At 32.4% G+C, this 21,421-nt stretch overlaps 2 protein-coding genes and 1 non-coding gene across 4 annotated transcripts; 1 reads left to right on the top strand and 2 right to left on the bottom strand.

Annotated features, from left to right (window-relative positions):
• The first annotated feature begins 5,041 nt into the window (after window positions 1–5,041).
• Window positions 5,042–13,183, top strand: LOC136061120 (protein ABSCISIC ACID-INSENSITIVE 5-like). 2 transcript variants are annotated; one of them, XM_065760757.1, is made up of 2 exons: window positions 5,042–5,382; window positions 9,474–13,183. In XM_065760757.1, exon 2 carries the CDS (start codon window positions 9,488–9,490, stop codon window positions 10,694–10,696), a length of 1,209 nt encoding a protein of 402 aa, XP_065616829.1. In that variant the 5' UTR covers window positions 5,042–5,382; window positions 9,474–9,487; the 3' UTR covers window positions 10,697–13,183. The 2 variants fall into 2 exon arrangements, with proteins under 2 accessions (XP_065616829.1, XP_065616823.1); XM_065760751.1 differs by having other exon boundaries at window positions 9,419–13,182.
• A 3,597-nt stretch (window positions 13,184–16,780) lies between these two features.
• LOC112017299 (NDR1/HIN1-like protein 10) lies at window positions 16,781–18,529 on the bottom strand. The gene is made up of 2 exons (XM_024049771.1): window positions 18,450–18,529; window positions 16,781–17,315 (listed from the first exon to the last, which is right to left on the bottom strand). The coding sequence occupies exons 1-2, from the start codon at window positions 18,527–18,529 to the stop codon at window positions 16,781–16,783; spliced, it is 615 nt and encodes a 204-aa protein (XP_023905539.1).
• Window positions 18,530–19,874: 1,345 nt separating this feature from the next.
• LOC112017297 (uncharacterized) lies at window positions 19,875–21,098 on the bottom strand. Its single transcript, XR_010624148.1, has 4 exons — window positions 20,900–21,098; window positions 20,762–20,791; window positions 20,255–20,361; window positions 19,875–20,147 (listed from the first exon to the last, which is right to left on the bottom strand). It is a non-coding gene; the product is annotated as an uncharacterized LOC112017297 (transcript).
• Between the last annotated feature and the right edge of the window lie 323 nt (window positions 21,099–21,421).

A 21,421-nucleotide genomic window follows, 5' to 3' on the forward strand; every position in this document is an offset into this window, starting at 1 on the left:
GCATATCAACTTTGACATTGTACCAAATAAAACACTTATGTTAAAGTTTTGTCAATTTGAAAAATTGATTGTGACAAAGTATTATAAGTGTGCAACTTTAGTAATGTGACTTAACTTATTAAATTAAAACACACCACGTTTCTAACAAAATCCCAACTCAACTTCTAGCTTACCCATTGCTATTGAAACCAGAAAAATCTCTTAGCCTCCATTGATATCTCTCTCTCCTCACTTTTCCTTGTTTTTCCTTTGTTTTCTCGTCAACCAAACAAATACATCTTATGGTTGCCAAGAAAACAAAGAAAAAATGAGAGAAAGTAAGGGGCCAACTGAGGTTGAGAGATTTTTCTTGTTCCATTAGCTATGAGTGAACTAGAACTTGAGTTAGATTTTTTTATTAACGTGACATCTTTTGAATGGGCCAACTAAGTCACAATTCAAAAATTGCACCTTAATATATCACCACACACTTTTTCATTAGCAGATTGATGGAATTTTGTCATATTATAATAGGTCTACTTTGTCAAAGTTGATATATTAAATTGATGAAAATAAAAAAGTTAACAGCATCTTGATGCAACAATATAAAAGTTCAAGGGATCGTAGTGCATTTTTATGTTTAATATAATATATTAAATGATAAAAGTTGAATTTTTATAAATTGCAATTGTAATAATTAAGCTAATTAATGGTTAATGCTGAAAATAGGATAGATATTGATGAAATGGTAACTTAAGCTACATCATAATATACATGATGAGTTTGTAAATTACAAGTATTAATAATCAAGGAGCGAATTTAGGATGACTCCAAAAAAAAAAAAAAAAAAAAAAAGGAGTTTAGAAGTGACCACAAAATTGTGTAAAGAGTATTGTAGTCTAACAAAATTGATTTACCTTACTAATAGATTTTATAACAAATATGGAGATAGTATATAATTATTTGAGATGGGTTCAAGTTATATATTTTTTAAACTATTGGATTTAAGTAGATCTAATGGTTAAAAAAAGACCATCATTATTACAAATATTTTTATTAGAATCTCATTAATTACCCTTATTTATTACATTCTAAACTTATCTTTAAACCCAATAAAATTTGACGTATGACTTTCTCTTTCTCTCCCTGTTTCTCTTTCTCTCTACGTTTCTCATAATATAAGAAATTGACAGCCATCGTTCCGGCCGGTTTGAGAAAATAATATCATTTGTCTTAATGATTTCTTTGGCCCTATTTGCAGATGATACCACAATTGTTGGAGCACAGCCCAAGTCTAAGAACATTATAGGGCCATATTTCTTAGATAGGATATGAAGGGAACGGTGTGGGAGTGTGCCTAGTTGGTGAAAGTTACCAATAATTGGCAGCTTTGGTGGGGATGGTGGGAATTTTGGTTTGCCACTTCCTACAAATGTTTTTCTATTTTTGAGAAAATTTTGAAAACTATAGCAGTACGGTACTAATACGTTTTTTATTTTTATTTTTATTCAAAGTACAAAGTTTTCCTATACTTTCCGAATCTTGCTTATCTTCTTCTTCTTTTTTCTTTTTCTTTTTTGGATGAAGCTTATCTATTAGACTGCATGCTACTGCTATGCTATATATGTAGTCAGCAAAGTTCTTTATTTTTTATAACAAACGTAGAGGGAGAGAGTCAGACATCAAATTTTATTGGATTTAGAGATATGTTTAGAATATAATAAATGAAGGTAATTAATGAGATTTTAATAAAAATATATGTAATAATGAGTGTCTTTTTTTAATCGTTAGATTTACTTAAATCGAATGATTTAAAAAATGTAACTTTTTAAAGTTACACAATGTGTAACTTAAACCAATTTCTAATTATATATAATTAAAGATATAAGACTAATCAACGATATCTTCATAGTGTTAAGAACTTTATAATTTAACTAATTAACACTTCTTAATATTTTCAATGAAGACAATTTGAATTTAAATCCCTTATCTCTTTATTATTAAATTTATAAAAAAAAAAAAAAAAAAGGAAAAACAAGAGGAAAAGAAAAGAAAGAAGTTATTTTTGCATGATGGCATGTATGGACTGTGTTGTTTTTTAAAGGGGCCTAAGCGTGCGATTGCCAACATATGTTTGTGTGATTTACGTGTTTTTGGGCTGGTCTTATTGTATTGTTTATGAACCAGCCAATTTTAATAAAACGCAACAATAATTTATTTATTTAATTTATTTTAAAAATATTTTATTATAATATTTTTAACAATAAATCTTTAATTTTTGACAAAATAATCGATATTCAAATTGACCCAAAAAATTTCAGTTTAGTACACACTCCTCACGGCTTCCAATGGTGGCGTCCCTAAGCATTCGAGATAAGTACACACGGCTTCCAATAGTGGCGTACCGTTGGAATCTTTAAAAGTTGCTCCAAGAGCTCTATCACATCACAGTTTATCTAAGTATAACTGGTTAGATTTTTTTTTTTTTTTTCAAAGGGAACCTAAATTAAGTAGAATTAAAAGTACGAAGTGCAAAGTTTAGGTTATAAAAACACCCCAAACTCAACCAATAACCCGTAAATATAAGAAAGAGGATGCAAATACAAAACAAATTTTTTCGATCAAAAAAATTGTGTAAAGGTAACTTTTTGTATTTTTCATTATTTGATAGTATCAGTTAAAATGAGTTAAAGAAAAATTATTTTTGATTAATGAAAAAGGTATGGTTTATTTTTAAAGAATTAAATTTAGTAAAGATGTGGTGTAAAATCCATATTTTACTCTTTCAATCTTAACATGCCACATTATCTTATTACATATTTAAGAATAACCATATTCAATTAATTCTAATACTCATATATAAATCCAACCAAATTGAGAGTTTATTCCTTCTCAAAAAAAAAAAAAAATTGAGAGTTTATTGGGATGTTATTAGGTATGGTAGAATGTATTGAATTTTAAGTAAAATGATAATGTGATAATCTCTTATTGAATGATGTAAAACATGAGTTTTACATTCCTTCCTTACCAAATTTGAACTCATTTTTAGATTTTTTTTTTCACTAAATTTTTTATTAAAAAAAAAAAAATTCTCTCACAGTAAGTTAAATAAAAGAAGTTAGAAGATTATTTTTCAACTTATTTAAAATTACTATTAAACATAAGGAAATGAGATAGCTTTATAAATTTTTTCTTTTTGAAAAATAACTCATTTTTAAGAATACATTATCAATGAACCAAAGAAAGAAACTTGTAACTGAATGACAATATTTTATTGCCACAATCAAATGATAAGGTATCTCATATATATATATATATATATATTAATAGGCAAAATTAAGAGAAAATTTAATTAAATTCTAAATTAGAGTCTAATTTTGCGGCATATGTCTCATCCAATTTTTAAATTGTGTGTCAAGTAAATTATTAGGTACAAAATTTTTTTTAAAAAAAGTCTAAATTCAATTAGATTTTAAATTGAAGTTCAATTTTGTACCATGTGTCCTATTTAATTTTTTAATTTTTGTGATAAATAAATTATTGAGTTTAAAAACCAAAAAATCTATATCTAATTAGATTATATAATATATATATATATATATAATTATAATTATTTTTAAATGTACTTATACATATATACGAGATTCCATACTAGTTCTCAGGACCTAAAATCCAGACTAAAAATGATTTTATTGCGGCCAGTCCGAGTACCACAACAGCTTGAAATAGAATCAATAGGACGAAAAAAAAAAAAATACAACCCAACTCTCCCAAAAACAGCGGCCCCACCATACCACAAAACTACGGGTACTATTACCATTCAATAAAATCCACCAGAATTGTCCACAAACCCAAGGCTAAATTCGTGAAGGAGATGCCCCTAATTTGTAGGACCAGCTTGCCTATGATGCTCACACCTTAGGCATGAGCTATCCACCACCATCACATGTGACACGTGGGAGATCTTTACCTAATCAAAACCACCAAAACTTCATGATGATCACCTGCTTATTGTCAAAATTTTAAATTCCCTATTTTAGAGAGTAAAAAGCATTAATAAATTGTTGCTAATCACTTGCTCATTATGTACCATAAAATCGATTCTGAATTAAAGGGTTTTTGTACATTTGAATTGACTTATTTATTTATTGAAATTGAGCAAAAGTATAATTATATTTGGTTAGAATTGTATGGTTAAATAATCAAATTTACTATATTTCAATAGTTTAAACTTTTAAAAAAATTGATAATTTAACATGTATTAGTGCATGTGATTCTGAGTTCGATTATTATCTCCTCCATTCTATCTTCTATTTAAAATCTCACATTCTTCAATAACAAAAAGTAGTCTTAAATATTGACTAACAATCTAAACTCACTTAAATAAAAATGGATAAAATGTTATTTAACCTCTCTAAGTTTGATCATTTCTAAATTGACTTCTTAATTATACAAATTTATCATATATATTTTTGAGAAATACAATAGTGTCAATGTATCATCTTCATTAACATAACATCCATTAAAATATTGCCATTAATTCACAAAAAAGTTATTTTAAATAGAAAAATAGGAACAAAAACATTGTAAAATAATAAAATAAAATAGGCATATTGATTATTGACATTTTTATCATAGTTTTATTATTTTTTTTAATAAAAAAATGAGATTTACCACCCTATATCACACTAAAAAAATGAATAATATTATATGTACTATCAGAGCTTTGATATGACTATTTACTCTAATTGCTCACTAAGCAAAGGGATTCAAGAATTCTTATCATTAAGTCACATCATGTGAGGGTACATTTAATTTGTTAAAATTTTAAAATGGTCGGATTTGAAAAGTGGACAGTTTGGGAGGTATGAGTGTTTTACATGCAAGAATTGGCACCAGCAAAAATAGGAGCAAAACGTGTTAGGCTCGGAATAGAGGCGGCACCAAAATAAGGCTAATGAAGCCACATGGACAACACGTGGCGAGAGGAAAGAGCTTGGGACTTTGCTTTGAATTATTTCTACTACTGAGCAGCACTGTGGATCGATGTGATTGACTTAGGACGCTATTGTGGGCCCCCACGCACACGCCTATTTCGCCGGGAAGATAGAGAGGAGGTCAGAGAGAAGAAATAGACTCATAATAGAGTTTAGAAAAATCAATTATACAGTCACAATTACACTAACAAAAACCCTCCCTCTTTGACTCTCTACTCGTATTTTTAATCTTTACAAACTTTATATATTACACCCTCAAGTTTGGTACTTGGGGTACTATGTAATAAGCTAATAGAAAAAGAAATGTTCCTTTGTTGCGGTTTTGTGAGCTCCTAGATCGATCTGTCCGAAGAGGAGGGTGCAACTCTGTTTTTGAGCTGAGCAAAAGCTTTTTGAACTCAATCGGGTATGTAACTATATATGTATACATCTTTTATGTCTCTCCTCCATCATTGTGGTAAATTATTGTGTTATTGGTTGGGGTTGATATTGTTGATCTTATTATGTGTTGGATATGAAAGATCTGAGGAAGAAGGAGATTGTTTGTTTTATGGTTTAGTCTCATGCAACAGTTTTTCATAGTTATTATTATTATTATTATTTTTTGAATGGAAGAGATAGAAATTTTCGTTGTTATTATTAAATTAATGTTAGTGCGTGTTAGTGAGGAATTTTGAAAAATTCTAGGTACGTAGGACCTGCGAGATGCTACTTTTCGTGTAAAAAATCTGGTTCATTTTTCTTTTTTCTTTTGGCTATGTATTTATTGATTTGTCACGATAATTTATTTAAGCACTAAGTGACTTACTAAAATAGGAAAGATTCTTTTTTTTTCTTTTGCTTTCCAACCCATTCTTAACTTCCTATTTCTGAAATGAGATTTTAATACGCAAATAGAGAAGGATTCTAGTCATTATGTCCGTGAAATGGACCTCACATTCTGAACCTTTTGTCTATTCTTCTTCACTTCTTCTTACCCAAAAAGAAAAATTCTATTCGTTTCATTTTGTAGTAAGTAATTCCCAGCGTTTTCAACAGTATGAGCATGTAATATGGAATAGGGTGTTCCATACATCCAGTTGTACCAAAATTCCTAACACGTCTTGTAATTTTGATGGCTCATGGTAAAAAGTTGCGGCCTATTACAAGTTGGAAATTCCCAATTGATATTAGGTTTCAACTATAGCTTCCAATAGAATGGCACCACGTCAAACAAGACCGATGTTGCCCTGTGGTCCTGTGGATAAGTGTAGCTTAAATATTGTGGTACCAAAAGGTCGGATAGGGTTAATGGTTTTAATTTCTCCGTCCAATCTTCATTTCTTACTTTATATTTTTAATGGTTTCCAGCCTATAAAAGAGATGATATTTGCACTTCAATTTTTTTATGTTTTAAAATATTTCACACCCATGTGTTCTACTTGTGGAAATATGGAAGAAAATTTTCTAGAGAGTTTTTTAATATTATTATGGTGACTATTTTTAGACAACTATAAAGTAAAATTCTTAAAATCCTATTAATTTATTTTGAAAAGAAATGATTATATTATTAGGTTGACTATCATTATTTTAGTATTACTTTTGTTCCAGATTGTTTTTTATTCCCTTTAAAAAAGAGGAATATATTTTGAGATATCTACTAAACATTTAGAATAAATGGACTATTTATAAATTATTGATGACGTGGCAAAATACAATCCATTCATTTCAAAATGAAAGACAAATTCTATGGCTTAGTTACCTTAAAACTCTAACTCTAAAAGGATCTTCAACTGCAAATAAAACATGTTACCCCCCAATAAAATTATAGAAAAAATTGGTAGGTAAGAAGATTACATTGTTAATAAATGATTATGTTTTTGGTTTGGCATGATCAATTCATGTATAAAAAATGTTTTCTTAACTTGTTAAATTTCTTCTAACATTTTGTTTCTTCCTGTAAATATACAGCAACACTTAGTAAAACGTTTCATGAAAGAGAAAGAGGGAGGAAAAAAAAATGGAAGTTACTAAAAGTATAAAAGTTAAAAACAGCTTAGCATTGCAAAAAAGATGAAGCAATTTCCGAAAATGTGTCCAATGAAACGCTTGCTAGCTAGTCTTTTTAATCTTCTGGTTGGAGTCCTAAAGAATAAGGAACCCCCATGCCAATAGTATCTTGTAAGAGAGTCAGGTGGACCAATTGGAATCAGTCATTCATATAAATACCATATATGTGTTGCTGGCTGATTAGGTTTCTATGTCATTGCATGCTCGAAACGTGTCATTCAGCTTTGTTGGATCATGTACCAACTCACCTTGCATGGCGGCATTAAAAATCTACACCTACCCTGTACATAGAGGACACTTTTCAAAATTGTGGCATTGTCTTACTTATATTCATAAGAACTGAACCACTTCACCTGGTCCTACTCCTTTGCATATTAACAGAAGAAAGTAGGCCTTTGTTTAACATAAATATTGATTAGCACATTCACATGAAATTCATTGGCCATATCTTAAATTTGTTTTGACTTTTCCTTGGCCTTTATATTTAATAAATTATCTTTTCAGATGGTGTTTCTTTTTATTTTTTTTTTATTTTTTTAATTTATATATATGGTATGGTCTCAAATTTTTGAATTTTTTTTTGGTAAAGTTGTTGCTTGTTGGGTTTATTTGTAATTAAATTAAGGGTTCGACTTTATCAAAAAAAAAAAAAAAGCAAAATTCCTCTTTGATCATATAGCAATATAATCCACCATAATATACATGATGTGTCAAAGTGACAGAGCATTGCAATTGTCAAAAATTATTCAGTCATTTTCGAATGGAGCTCTCTATAATAAATGGAGGTTTAATTTCCATACAGTTTTTTTGAGAAGTCTGGTTGTACTCTAGAGTCTAGAGTCTAATTGCATTTCATAAGCATATAACACACAGACACACACAAGAAAAAAGTAACACATTTCATACTCAACCTTTGTCCTATGTTTCAAAGTTGGCTTCATCATTTGAAATGTTTTATTTTAATCCTCATGAATTGTGCATTTAATCGAGTGGAAAAAGAGAAAGATGGAAAAAGGAAAATAAAAAAATGAAAAAAATAGGGTTTTTTCTTTCTTTGGTGTGGTGGAAAATAGGGTCCAAATTAAAACCATCCTCCCAAATCTCGAGAAAAGGTGGGCATGCAGAAAATGTTTCTTATATTTAATTTAAAAATTTTTCCATTTTATTAGGGAATGATGGAAAAAAGGAAAATTCTTTCTTCTTTGGTGTGATGAAAGAGGGATAACAGAAAATAAGATAGGTATATGTTTTCATCTGAGCCTACCAAAAACCATCCTGCCAAACAGGGAGAAGAAATGGGCAGAAAGTGTTTTTATATTTAATTACAATTTTGTCCATTTTAGTTATACGTTTTTCGGGAAAAGGTCTTTTAAGGCAGGGACCATTACATGGGCATATACTTCAATTAGTCTACCCATGAGCATATAAATTACCAAAATCATTTTTTTGGAGAAATTACCAAAATCATTTTAGTTAAATAGATCTGGGGTTGTTGTAGTTGTGAGGAGATAGTTTATTAACAACAGACTAATTGTACTACTAATTTGGCACACTAGTAAAGTTTGATGAGCAAAATAGCTAAAATAAAAGGTTATTGGTGTAATGACCACTGCCTTCAATTTTAGGTGATGTGAAGGCATTTTTCTCTAGTTTTCAATATTTTTATCTTTATGTAATAAACTATGTAAAGGTATAATTTATTATTAAAATCACGTAAGAGGAAAATTGAATCATTTCCTATTTTTTAACTTTTATATTCTTCTTACATTTAGTCCATCTAAAGATATGTATTTTTTTTTTTTACTTAATTTTAGTAATGTAATTGTTCGGATCAACTAATTACATAATTAAATTTAATTCTTAAAAATAATAATTTTTTTATCGGGTTGATCAAAATAGTTACATAATTTTAGAAAAAGTTTATAAATACAAAATTTTTTTTGCACTTGATTAATGTATCAAATTGTTAATAATAAATAAAAAATGATGTTAACGATAAATTAAAAAAAAAAATAAATAAAAAATTTATGAACTTAAATAATAATAAAAAATATTGTAAATTTTTTTGGCAAAATACAAGCAATGAAGCTTTCCCATTATATCCCTCTTCAGTTATTACCATTCAGTCTCTCAGTTTTTTTGAGATGGCATTCATTACCTTTTAGACCCCATCTGTAAGCAGCAGCACTTATCTCTTCTGCAATTGGAGCTCCAAACTCCAAGAGTTTTCAAACCAGCTAAGGTTACGTCACTCACATCTCGAACAATGCAAAAATAGTCTTTCTTTCTTTGCAACACTGGCTAGAGCATAAACTCGGAATCTTATAAACACCTTCCTTAAAAAGTTTCAAGCTAATTATTCTAATCGATGTACTACTCTCCGATTAAAGCAGGTACTTTATTTTCGATCTTCATCAATTTTCATCTTCTTCATGACAAACATGGTAGGCACTGAGTTCGATATGATCTCCCAAGGCGAGGTAGATGTAGATTCGCCATTGCAACACGATCAACAGCCCAACAACAACAACAAGAACAACAACAAAAACAACCCTTTCTCTTCGCTTGGAAGACAATCCTCCATTTACTCTCTCACCCTTGACGAGTTCCAACACACTCTCTCTGGGAGCGGCAAGAACTTTGGGTCCATGAATATGGACGAGTTTCTCAATAGCATCTGGACCGCCGAAGAGAACCAAGTCATCACCACCACCAACACCACCACCACCAGTTTTGCCAACAATAACAACAACAACAACATGAGCAGCAATGCCTTTTTGTCTCAACAGAAGGAAATGATAGCAAAGCAGCCAAGCTTGACAAGGCAAGGTTCGCTTACGCTTCCAGCACCGTTGTGTAGGAAAACAGTGGACGAGGTTTGGTCTGAAATACGCAACAAAGGGCAGGAAGGACAACATCAGAATAGTAATAGTAACATCAGTGGTAATAGTAATGATGGTGATAATGTTCAAAATCCCGAGTCTGCCCCTCGCCAGCCGACTTTTAATGAAATGACCTTGGAGGATTTTTTGATAAAGGCAGGGGTAGTAAGGGAATCGTGTACATTACCAGCGATAGTGCAACTACAACCTCGGCCACAACAGCAGTACGGGGTGTACCAGAATAACAATCACAGTTTTGTCAATAGGCCTTTATTAGGACTTGGTGGTGGTGCTGGTGGTGGAGCTGGAAGTAGTGTTGTTAGTGGTGGCGGCGGCGGCGGCGTTGGTGCTAGTGTTAGTGTTAGTACATACCAAGCAATGTCACAAGGTGGTGGTGGGGGTATTGGAGAGTCATCAGGGTATGCTGGAAATGGCAAGAGAAGTGGTGGTGGTGGTGGTGGGTACCCACCACCGCCACCGCTAACTGTTTGTTTTGGTGGGAGGGTAGTGAATGGTGGTGGTGGTGGTGCATATGGGGCGGCACCGGCAATGGGACCGGTGAGTCCAGTTTCTTCTGATGGGATGTGCACTACTCAGGTTGATAACACAAGTCAATTTGGGTTGGAGATGGGTGGGATGAGGGGAAGGAAGAGGATCATAGATGGTCCAGTGGAAAAGGTGGTGGAGAGGAGACAGAGAAGGATGATCAAGAATAGAGAGTCTGCAGCAAGGTCTAGAGCCAGGAAACAGGTAACAATACATTCTCTCTCACAAATAGATAGAATTTGATAGCCGTGCTATATTTTTTAAGGATTTGGTTTTCAAACAATAAATCCTAGTGGGAGTGGAAGTGAATCTCATTTAACTTGGAGGAATTTAGACCTTATTCATCAATGAATATAGCACTACTGAACCTGGAACATCTGTTTGTTTCTAGCCATATGTATTTTGATTCATTACTCACCAGGGATGTGCGATGATTCTCTAAAATAACTTATTTCACATTTTCCATACACATTCACTTTCTACGATTTCTAAAGGTAGATATTACCTTTTTACATTTTAATGTATACATTAGCGTATGCAACTGTGAATATTGTGTATACAAGTGTAAAAAAGGGGAGAGAGAATTTACCATTTTTGGAAAAATACTAGCTGGGTAGCATGTCAATTCCCTCTCTTTATTGTCTCTGTGGGTCTAGGTTTTTCCTCGTTAATCATTAGAAAGCATAGTATGTTTAGATTTGGTTTTAAAGGTGGACATTACTTTTTTACATTTTAATATGTGTACATCGATCATTGAATGCAATTGTGGACAACGATTGTGTTAAAAAATGATTTTGAGAGAATATTTATCATTTATGAAAAATATTAGCTGGTAGGGCATGTCAATTCCCTCTCTTTATTGTGTCTGTGGGTCTGGTTTTTCCTCGTCAATAATTAGAAGCATAGCATGTTTTGGGGGAAAGGAACATTTCTATTTCAAATGATTCAATTCATGGTTTTGTTTAATATTTACAAATCTAAACCGATGTTTATAATATGTCATTTAAAATTGTACTCATATATAAGAAATAAAATCGTAACCTTTCTTCACTTGAAATGAAGATGATCTTATTCCATATTTGGGACAGATGCATAGAGGTCTACCTTTGTGTACTATCTAGGAGTTGTCTAATATTGTAAGTTTTAACATGAAAGTAGAGAGTGCAGATCCTAGTGGTTCCCTTGTACACATGTTGATGGAAAATGCATCTAGAGCAATTGCCAGTGACTTCATGATTGAGTGAGTTAGGCTGGTAGTATTAAGGTCTTGCAAGCATTGATGGAGCAACATTAGATTCTTTAAGATGCTTGATAAAAATGAAACAACACCTCGGTTTGATTTAATGTGGAAAAGCTTCGGTTAGAGGTGTAATGATTTGCTTCCACAAACGAAGACAGGAACAAAAGGGCTTGATTGTGCGTGATACAATAAGGTACTTAAGTAATTTTTAACCATAATAATATAACTAGCTTGGCTACATGTCATGGTGGAATATTTTTCTGACTTGATGGATAGTTCACCTAGCCTAATAGTTGATGTAGAAAGAATGCTAGTGGACGCAGAGATGATATTAGAAGAGAGTTATAGAGAAGATGATATTAAGAGCATTAGCATTGGAGAATGCTAGTGCCATATGTAGGGTGTATTTAGCATTTCAACCCTTAACATCTACTGCATCAGAGAATTGCAAACCTAAGAATTGCAAATTTTTTTGCAATTTTGCTAGAGTGCAATTCTACAAGTAGAATTGCACTGTAGCAGTATTGTAAAAATAAAAACACTATTTTATTCTGCCCTGAACTCTCCCACTCTCCCACTCTCTCAACTCTGTCCTCGTCTCTCTTTCTCTTTCTCCCTCGCCCTTTCCTTTCTCTCAATTTTGTTTGCTCCGATGGGTTTGATATAGCTTCAATGGGTTTGCTCAGATGTGGGTGTGGTTTGCTCCGATCGGTGTATCATGGGTCAAGTGGTGGATCGGTATGGTGGACTGTGGGTTATGGGTTATGAGTTTTGGATTTGGGTTGATCTGGGCGTGACAGAGCTAGGTGTTGATTTGGGTTGATTTGGGCGTGGATTGGCGTGGGTTGATCTGGGCGTGATAGAGCTGGGTTTTGGATTTTGGTGTTGATTTTGGATTTGGGATCGGCATAACGGAGTTGGGTGTTGATTTTGGGTTTGGGATCGGCGTGGATTGGCGGAGATCGGAGATCGTGGTGGCGGTGTGGGTTTGGGTCGATGATCGGGTCATGGAAGAGGATCGGGTCGTGGTGGCGGTGGCTCCGTTGATTATTATTTTTGAATGGGTTTGCTCCGATGGGTTTCAAATTGGCGATTGTTGTTGATGGGTTTACTCTGGTGGTTGTTGATGGATTGAGGTGCCGTGGCTGTGGTTGTTGATTGCTTGTGTGTTGCTAGAGGTTGAGAGAGAAGGAGAGGAAAAAAAAAACCGTTCGAAAGCGCAGGAAACATGAGTCTAAAAAAAAAAAAAAACAGTTATAAAGAAATAGTAAAGAAAGATTAAAAAATAATATTTTAATAAAAATAGAGTTTTGGGATGTAGGAGGTATTATAAAATTGGATAGTATAATGATAAAGTGAGGTTATAGAATGGTAAAATAAAGTAGCATTAGCATTTTTCAATGCTAATGCTCGCAGAGCACAAAGAAGGTAATTGAATAGCATGGAAGCACAGTGAAGGAATAAAAAAAAATGCAGCTTGTGCTGTACACGTAGATCCCCACACCCCCCCCCCCCNTGGTTGCCTTTTTGGTGCGGTTTCTAGGCGGCTACATTAGATTGGTCAGCCGTGTCTCCATGGAAAATTTGAGCTTTGAGGGAACTATTGTCCGTTGAAATCGAGTGCCTGGTGTGACCGTACTACGTACGTACTTACTCAACATTCTCAACCCATGTGGGAGTTGGGACCGGCATTGACTCTGTTATAAGTCGTAGCCAAAAATTGTTTTTTAAGTACTCTGCTTCCTCTTTTCACTTGTATCGAAAAGACTGGGATCAAGATGGTTATGAAGCAATAGTGATTGCTAGGTGTTGGAAATGATGAAGCTATAGCGAGAAATGGCTGTGAGAATGAGGATTTGATAATTTGAAAGAAGCAAATCTTCATTTCATGATTCAGTGTGTTTTTCTTAATGAGTTTCAACGGACTCTACCATAAATTTAATAAATAAATCTTATCATGAATGTGAGAAGATAAAATACTATTTACCATGCTTTGAGCATATCTAAGAATTACTCATAAGAAGTGGCATAAAACAATGAACAATAACATTAGAATTAAGCCTAAACCCTAAAATGCAAATTGCACACTCTAAGTTTGACTTTGGATTCTAACTTTATTTTTATTCAATTGAGTCTTATTTAAGTTTCAAATTTAATCACTTTAGTTATTTTGTCGAATTCCCTTAAAAAAATGTCATTAAATATGAGATTAACTAATAGAAAAAAAAAATAAAGAAATTCTCGCATAAAAAAGTCTATAAATTTTTTTAATATTAATTTTGTAGATTTTTATCACGTGAGGAAAATATTTTTTATAATGACCAATTTTTAACGAAATTGGATAGAATGTCTAAATTGAATAAAATTTGAAACTTAGAAGATTCAATTGAATGAAAGTAAAAGTAAAGAACTGAAATGAATTTTAGTCAACTTTAGATGGTGCAATTTCCATTTTAGCCTAGAATTAATATTAAGGATTAAACTTGTTGTACACATACTATTTTACATAGTTTTATACACACACCCAAAAGCATAGAAATCGTGACTTGTTTTTTAGTGTCGTAAAGACTTGTTTTTGAGTGTCGTAAAACTATGTAAAATAATTTTTTTTTATAATAAATACTACTCTAATTGTAAAGCCTATGCCTCATTATATTTTTTTATTGAACTAATAAACAACAAGCAGTATTTCTTTTACGAACAAAAATAAAAAGCAACTGAATTGTTTGAGTTTTTATAAGGTGAAAAGGAAAACAATATTGTTCACTTTTAGAGGAAATGAAAACCGCCTTTATCTTGAGTGGTATAATTCACCTTTAACAAAAATCATGACAGATAATTGGCATGATGAAAGGAGTAGTGCAATAGAAAACTACAATATAAATAATAGTATAAAAGATGATAGAGAACTAAAAGCAACTAAAAGACCTATAGCTATAACATATAAAGACAATAAAAAAGACTTTGAGAAAGATAACTTAAATAAAGAAGATTTGAAAACACTAAAAATTACTCTGACAGAAAAGAAAGAAAATAGTGCTATAGAAACAATGCAAAAGAAGAAGCTAGACATAATGGATGAAGACAAAGAAAAAGGAATGATAAGGAAAGACATAGTAAAAAAATGTTAACGAAAATTGAAAGACAAAATGATGAAAAGATAGAAGTTATATGTAGAAAGTTAGATATAAAAGAAGAGATAGAAAAAGAAAGACAAAAGAGCACTTTAGTAGAACTAGTCAACAAATGATGGAAAAATAATAATAACGATAGTTTAAAAGAAAAAATTGATGAAATGTTATTAATGAAATAAATTTAAAAATGAGAGATCTAATTGCAACATTTTTTAGTGTTTTTGCATTCAATAAGCGGAGGACTTGCTTTACGAAACTCGATCTTGATACGAGAATTGCATTTCCCTTCCCTCCATGAAAGCACTAGTATTGAAGCATACACGATTATTTGGGCCGCGATCAGGCTAGGCCTTATATGTATAAAAGCAAACTAAGCTCCAAGGTCAGCCTAATGTTTTGGGGGAGCCCAGCATAAGAGGTAGATTTCAAGCCCAATTCAGCCTTATTAAACTTCCATTTTTGTTTTTTAACTTCATTTTTACATTAGGCCCAATAAAACTTTAAATAATAAATTTAAAGGAATATTCAGTACCAAGTCATTTAAAATTTTAAATAATATAACTAAATATAAATTGTTAAATCCAAGAAATCAAATCTTTTCTTGAAATAGAGAAGATCATGTTTTGCATAGATAGGAAGTCTAAGACAAGTTCCATAGTCTAAGAATGAATGGAGAGAGAGAGAGATAGAGAGAGGGGGGTGACATAATTAGAACAACGTCATTTTAAGTTTTATCCATTTCAAATTTTTTTATTAAAAAAATGTCATTAGAATACTCATTTACATCTACTTTTTCATACACATTCACAATTAATGCAAGAATATCCACATTTACATCTACTTTTTCATACACATTCACAATTAATGCAAGAATATCCACATTTTAACACAAGTTAATCTAAAAAATTTGTGGAATAGTGAATGCGTGAGAATCAATTGTGAAAAATAAACATTCTTGCACCAGGTATATTAAAACCGTTTGCTAGATTCTGTTATCCTATATTTGGCTCGAGAGAGAAGAGAGGAGGTAAATAGACCCTTAAAACTCAAAAGTGTTAGAATTATATATGATTAAATTCACAAATTTTTAGATGTTTAAACTTTTGGAACAAAGTGGTTGAGATGGAAGATGACGCCAATGAGACCAACGAGTAAAAGGATTATGGTGACAATGCAGTTGAAACTAAGGAAGCAGCTAGCAGTCATAGCCGCAGCCACACCAGTTAGCCATGACTGACGAATCAAGAGCTAGCGAAAACTAGTATTGACTATTGAGAATGGCACAACTAGACGCTGTTGCTTGGAGCAATTAATCCGTAGGAAAGAAACTTAATCCCACGCGTGTATAGAGGAAATGACAATCGGGACGTTTTCTTATGACTTCCAAAGTCCAAAGCCATCGACTTTTGGAAGGTTCCGTAGCTAAGCTATTTCAATTGACAAAGGTACGTAGAGTATAGAGCTAGGAATCTTTCAACCTGAAAACGAAGTAGCATGAAGGAGATGATGAAGGGAGAGGAGACAAAATTAATAGAGGGGAATATGATTGGAAAATTTGGAATACGTTAAAACTTAGTAGATTTTAGTCATCTTCAATTCTCCTGTTCTCTCGTCTTCCTCCATCCAAACATAAGGTCAATGAAATTGAATTCTCTTTTTATTAATTGAAGAGATGTTATTTATTGATTTTGGATAATCAAGGACATATAATTGAGTTTCTATGAAGGCATGACCAAGTAAAAGAATTAATCCAGCTTTTACCTACCCTCAGTCAACAATGTTTATTCCCACACTAAAAATCGATTCACTATATTCAATTATGTGATTTATTGATTAGTACTATTATATGACTTAATTGGTGAACTTAAAGTGCACCACATAATCAACTGTACTATTACCCATTACTTATATAAGAAACACATCCCCTTGGACCAGATTAGTCTCAATTTTCAACTAATCAGCACTAGGGTCTGAGAAAAAATAAGCATTATTGCACCAAGTAGTCTTGAAACCATTTGCTGGACTCCCATTAGAGCTCAAAGGAACCTGCAAGGGGCAATCGATCCTGGGTGACTTATAACGGAGAGTCTTGAACTTACCATACCTCACCCTTATCTTAAAAGAGAGCTTTACATCAATACTATAAACCCCAGAACTTTTCTCAGCGTTGAAACTGGAAACATCACGAGGCTTAAGCCATAGAACTTGTTGCCCCTCGAAAACAGGCCTTAAAATAGTTGTATTCTTATGCCCTTGGTAAAATGGGGTCAAGCTCACCGTGGCAAACCATTTCTTTTTATAGAATGCAATGGCTTCGACGCGGCGGTAATAGATGCCGACCTTTTTGTTTGAGTTTCTAAGGGTGATATTGAGTGCTAGGTTGTAGTTGAGAGTGTTGTTGTTAGTGTTGAAATCAAATTGTGTGAGTGAGGCATCTGTGACTTTGAACTCAACCTCCTTGGGAAGGAAGATGAGCCAGAAGATAAAGCTACCGAGGACAAAGAATAGGATGCCAAATTAGAAGATCCAGAAGCAGCACACTATTGTTCTGCCACACATGCCAGCCATGAGTCCATGATTTACAAGTGATTAAGAGTGAAAATTAAAGCCTTAATGGTACTAAGAATAGCAATGTACCTTGTCAATTAGGTATAAATAATAAAAACCAACGCTGTTGCTTTGGTGTTATTTCTAGGAAACTTGAACCTATATAGCTAGCTACTTGCCTACTTGTTTTCAAAGCCATTGACAATAGGGACATTTCCTTATTCATTTAAAAAAAAAAAAAAAACCATTGGCTTCCTGAAGATTTCGTAGCTACATATAGGTCGGATGTAGGACTCATTCCACCAAAGGGGAATCAAGAACCATGAAGGATCAAGAAACGTATTCACACCAGAGGTTTACTTCTAATGTCTACATACTTGGTATATATGGTATACCATGCCTATAATGTTGACCATATATATCATTCGCATTTATAATTTTATTCAACACTACATTGTTACATAATAAATAAAAGTAAATATTATCCATTAATACCATTTTAATACAAGAGTATTTTTATATATGGTGCCTTTGTATAAGGCTAAAAGCAGTTGAAAAACGGTGTTTAATTTGAGTTTAAAATGAATATTTGTAAAAAAAATAATAAAAAAAAAAAGAGGTACTGTTATTGCAAAACAAAATTTTGGATTTTAAAGACATTTTTTTTTGGCACTCAAAATGCCTAACTGACCAAGCCCATAAACACTAGCTAAGAGCAACATTGTCAGCTAATTATAACCAAAGAAGATTATTACAAATGTATAAAAACTTTAGTAATAAATAATAGGCCAGGTCAATATATTATATCTTTAGAACATATATTAATCATCAATTTTAAGAAAATTTTTACAAAAAATTAACCAAGATATTAAAAAAAAAGTTAACTCTTTAATTTTCTTATAAAAAGTTTTTTAAAATAATTTATTAATATATACCTAGATTACTAAAAACCGCTAAATAATAACAGGTCTTTTTCACAATTAGCTATTAATTAATTTGTAATCTCAAAGTCAAAGGTCAGCTGATCCTATGTCATGCACTAAAATGTCGTGCAATAATGATCAAGTTGCTTCACATTATGGGCAAATCGAATCTTTGAGCCATTCCATCACTTGGGATAGAGCCGGCCTCGAGTTCCGCATACGCGTTTGGCATTTTTATTTTTGTTTTTGTTTTTGTTTTTGTTTTTTCTCGAATAATACTTTATATTATTTTTTTATAAGAATAATACTATCTATTAAAAGAACAAAAAGTCTATAGGAACAAAGGGGGGAAAATTGACCATGCCTTTAATGTTGACCATGTCATTATATAATTTATTTAAGAATTGAGAGAATAAAAATAGAATGCTTTCCAGGCCAATTCAATACAAGAATATTTTTACATAACAGGGAAAGTTAGAAGGCATTGAACATCAAGAGAAACCAATATTCTTTTTCTATGTATCTAGCTAAAAGATAGATACATATATTATTTTTCTTCCTAAAATTTTAGTTTTCTAACTTTTCATCCCTAAACTCATTTCATCCTTAAACTATATATATAAATAAAATAAATAAAGGTTACATTTAAAATTTTAAAAAAGTTACATTTTTTTTTTCATCCAAACTTTACATTTTTTTCATCCAACTCAGCACATCGTATTGAGAAATTCTTAACCATCATCACATAACAACAATTCAACGTAATTCCAGTAATTGTGTTGGGTGTAAATTAAAACTCGAACATTTCATTTTCAATAAATAATTATAATTCATATGAGGAAAACTATTAGTTTATATTAATTGTACAAATGTAAAATGTACATTGTAGGCAAAATATATGGCAAATGTTAGCCATTTTTCCCCTAAGTGGCAAATGTTTTACGTACGTACCTACAATATACATTTTACATGATTCATGTAAACTAATCTTTCCATCACATAATATATTTAAATTATATTTCAAAATTATAATTCATCAAAACTGATTCTCAAAATATATACTAAAATAATCAAACTAAAAAGACTAAAATAAAATAATAACATAAATTCATATATATGTCAGATTCAATCAAATGTGTTCAAAAATTGTATCAAACTCAGACCTAACCCGCCAACTTAAGGCACAAAAAATTTCAAACCCAACCCAACATATATATGTCAGATTGAGTCAAATGTGTTAAAAATGTATAAAACCTAACCCAACTCAAGGCAACCCTGCCTTGGGTTGGTGGGTTACAATGCACAGCTGGTTTCATGCTCTCTCTTTTGAAGCCAAGCCTAATAGACAATAATGTTACTTGGTTATGTGAGTAAATTAAAAACTACCAACATCAGGTTTAGGAGTGGGCGGGTGAAAACTACTCGGTTGTTAGTTCTTACTAATCAAGGCCGCATACATGTACCAATGCCCAAGCGAGTCTATGTTTGTAGATTAGTACCAGCTCAAGAGACCCGGGAAACTCGATCGGGACAGAAAACTCAAACAAGAGCAGGGGTGCAAAATGGAATAAGAACACTAAGAGCAACATTATCTCCTAATTATAAAGAAAGAATATTACAAACGTGTAGCTTCAGCACTAAAAATAACTAGCTTTTATAGTCACAATGAAAGGTCAGCTGATACAATGTCATGCACCAAACCTTTGTGCAATAATGATCGAGTTGCTTCACAGTGGGGAAAACGAATTTCTTCTCATCACTCTCATCGATCTCTTTAGCCTTTCCTGCATTGTGATCTGGCCTTTGCTTGTTTCATTCCTCAGTCTGACCTTCCACTTTTCCTACTTTCACTGCATATAGGTAATTCTTTAAGCAGATGAATATAACATGTATCGGTGGAGAAGAAGAGACTCATTCAAAATGATGCAACTCAAACACAAAATATGAATGCAATTACCATCTCTTTATTCACAATGGGCAACTTAAGTTCCTTCTCAACATCCTCAGTTTCTCCTTAGCCTTTTGAGCCTTGGTATGAACTTTGGTTTTCATTTCCTCAAGGTACTGCCAGAAAGAAGAATTAAAGAAAGAATATAAGATTAAAATACATTAAAGAAAACCCAAATCCAATTAACTGAAGGGTTCTACATAATGCTTTTAACTAAAGAGATTAAAATAATATGACTAGAAGAGTAGTTTGAAAGATATTTTCATCACAACCACAACTCCACATGGAATGACCCTATTATATATATAGGTTCCACTGCATCTGAAAAATATGGCAAATTAGAAGTACATAACCATCAATTAAGTGAACAAACATGCAATTCTTTTGCGACAGAACACAATAGGGCTATCTAACACAGGTGGGTTGAGTTCCGAACCAAATGTGCAGTCCATGCGTTGATGTAAAAACATATGATTAATTATGCATTAATAAGAAACAAAATCCTTGAATAATTACCTGTTGCTTTCTTTTCCTCTCAAGTTCTACCTGTTTAAGTTGAAGAGAAACAAAAGCGAGAATTGTGAGTAAATACCTGTGACATCTAATAAATAAATGGCAACCTCTCAACCAATTAATGCTCCAAATGTTTATTACCAAAGCTTGCTTAAGGTGGTGTTCTCTTCTCTCAATTGGTTCAGCTCTGCTTCTAGTTCAACTGTGTATGCCTGTAAAAGTAAATACAATCTGATTTTACATAGCTTATGGTATTTTAACCGTATTAGCATGGTGGCACCTCGTGAATATCATTTAGGCTCAATGATCTTCAGGCAATTACAAATAAGTTTTTTTCTTAAATCTGTTGTAGGTTCGTATTTTGCAAAAATAATTTGTGTGTGTGTGTGTGTGGAGACTGGACAGAGAGAGGAAAAGGAAGAAGGGGGAGGGGGGAGGGGGGAGGGGGGCACAAACATGAGAGCATTGATAACCCTCGCCTGAGCTGAGCACTATAAATAAGAGGGAAGGAGAAGAAAGATGGGTTGGTCACAAAAGGGGAGGAAAGAGAACAGGGGTAATAGAGAAGAAAAATAGAGTCTGAGAGGAGTTGGGAGGAAAGATTGTGTTGCCGAGAAGGAGAAAAGTGATCTCAGTGAGTCCTTGGTTGTAGAACTACCCATA

The sequence above is a fragment of the Quercus suber genome, unplaced genomic scaffold, assembly GCF_002906115.3.
Source record: "Quercus suber isolate HL8 unplaced genomic scaffold, Cork oak 2.0 scaffold_18, whole genome shotgun sequence".
NCBI classification, from domain to species: Eukaryota; Viridiplantae; Streptophyta; class Magnoliopsida; order Fagales; family Fagaceae; genus Quercus; species Quercus suber.

Coding starts and splice junctions, on each gene's coding strand:
- LOC136061120 (XM_065760751.1), top strand. CDS start 9,458: ATGACAAACATGGTAGGCACTGAGTTCGATATGATCTCCCAAGGCGAG.
- LOC112017299 (XM_024049771.1), bottom strand. CDS start 18,529: ATGCCAAACGCGTATGCGGAACTCGAGGCCGGCTCTATCCCAAGTGAT. Junction 17,316..18,449: donor AGATTCGATTTGCCCATAAT/GTGAAGCAACTT, acceptor TGTCCTCGGTAG/CTTTATCTTCTGGCTCATCT.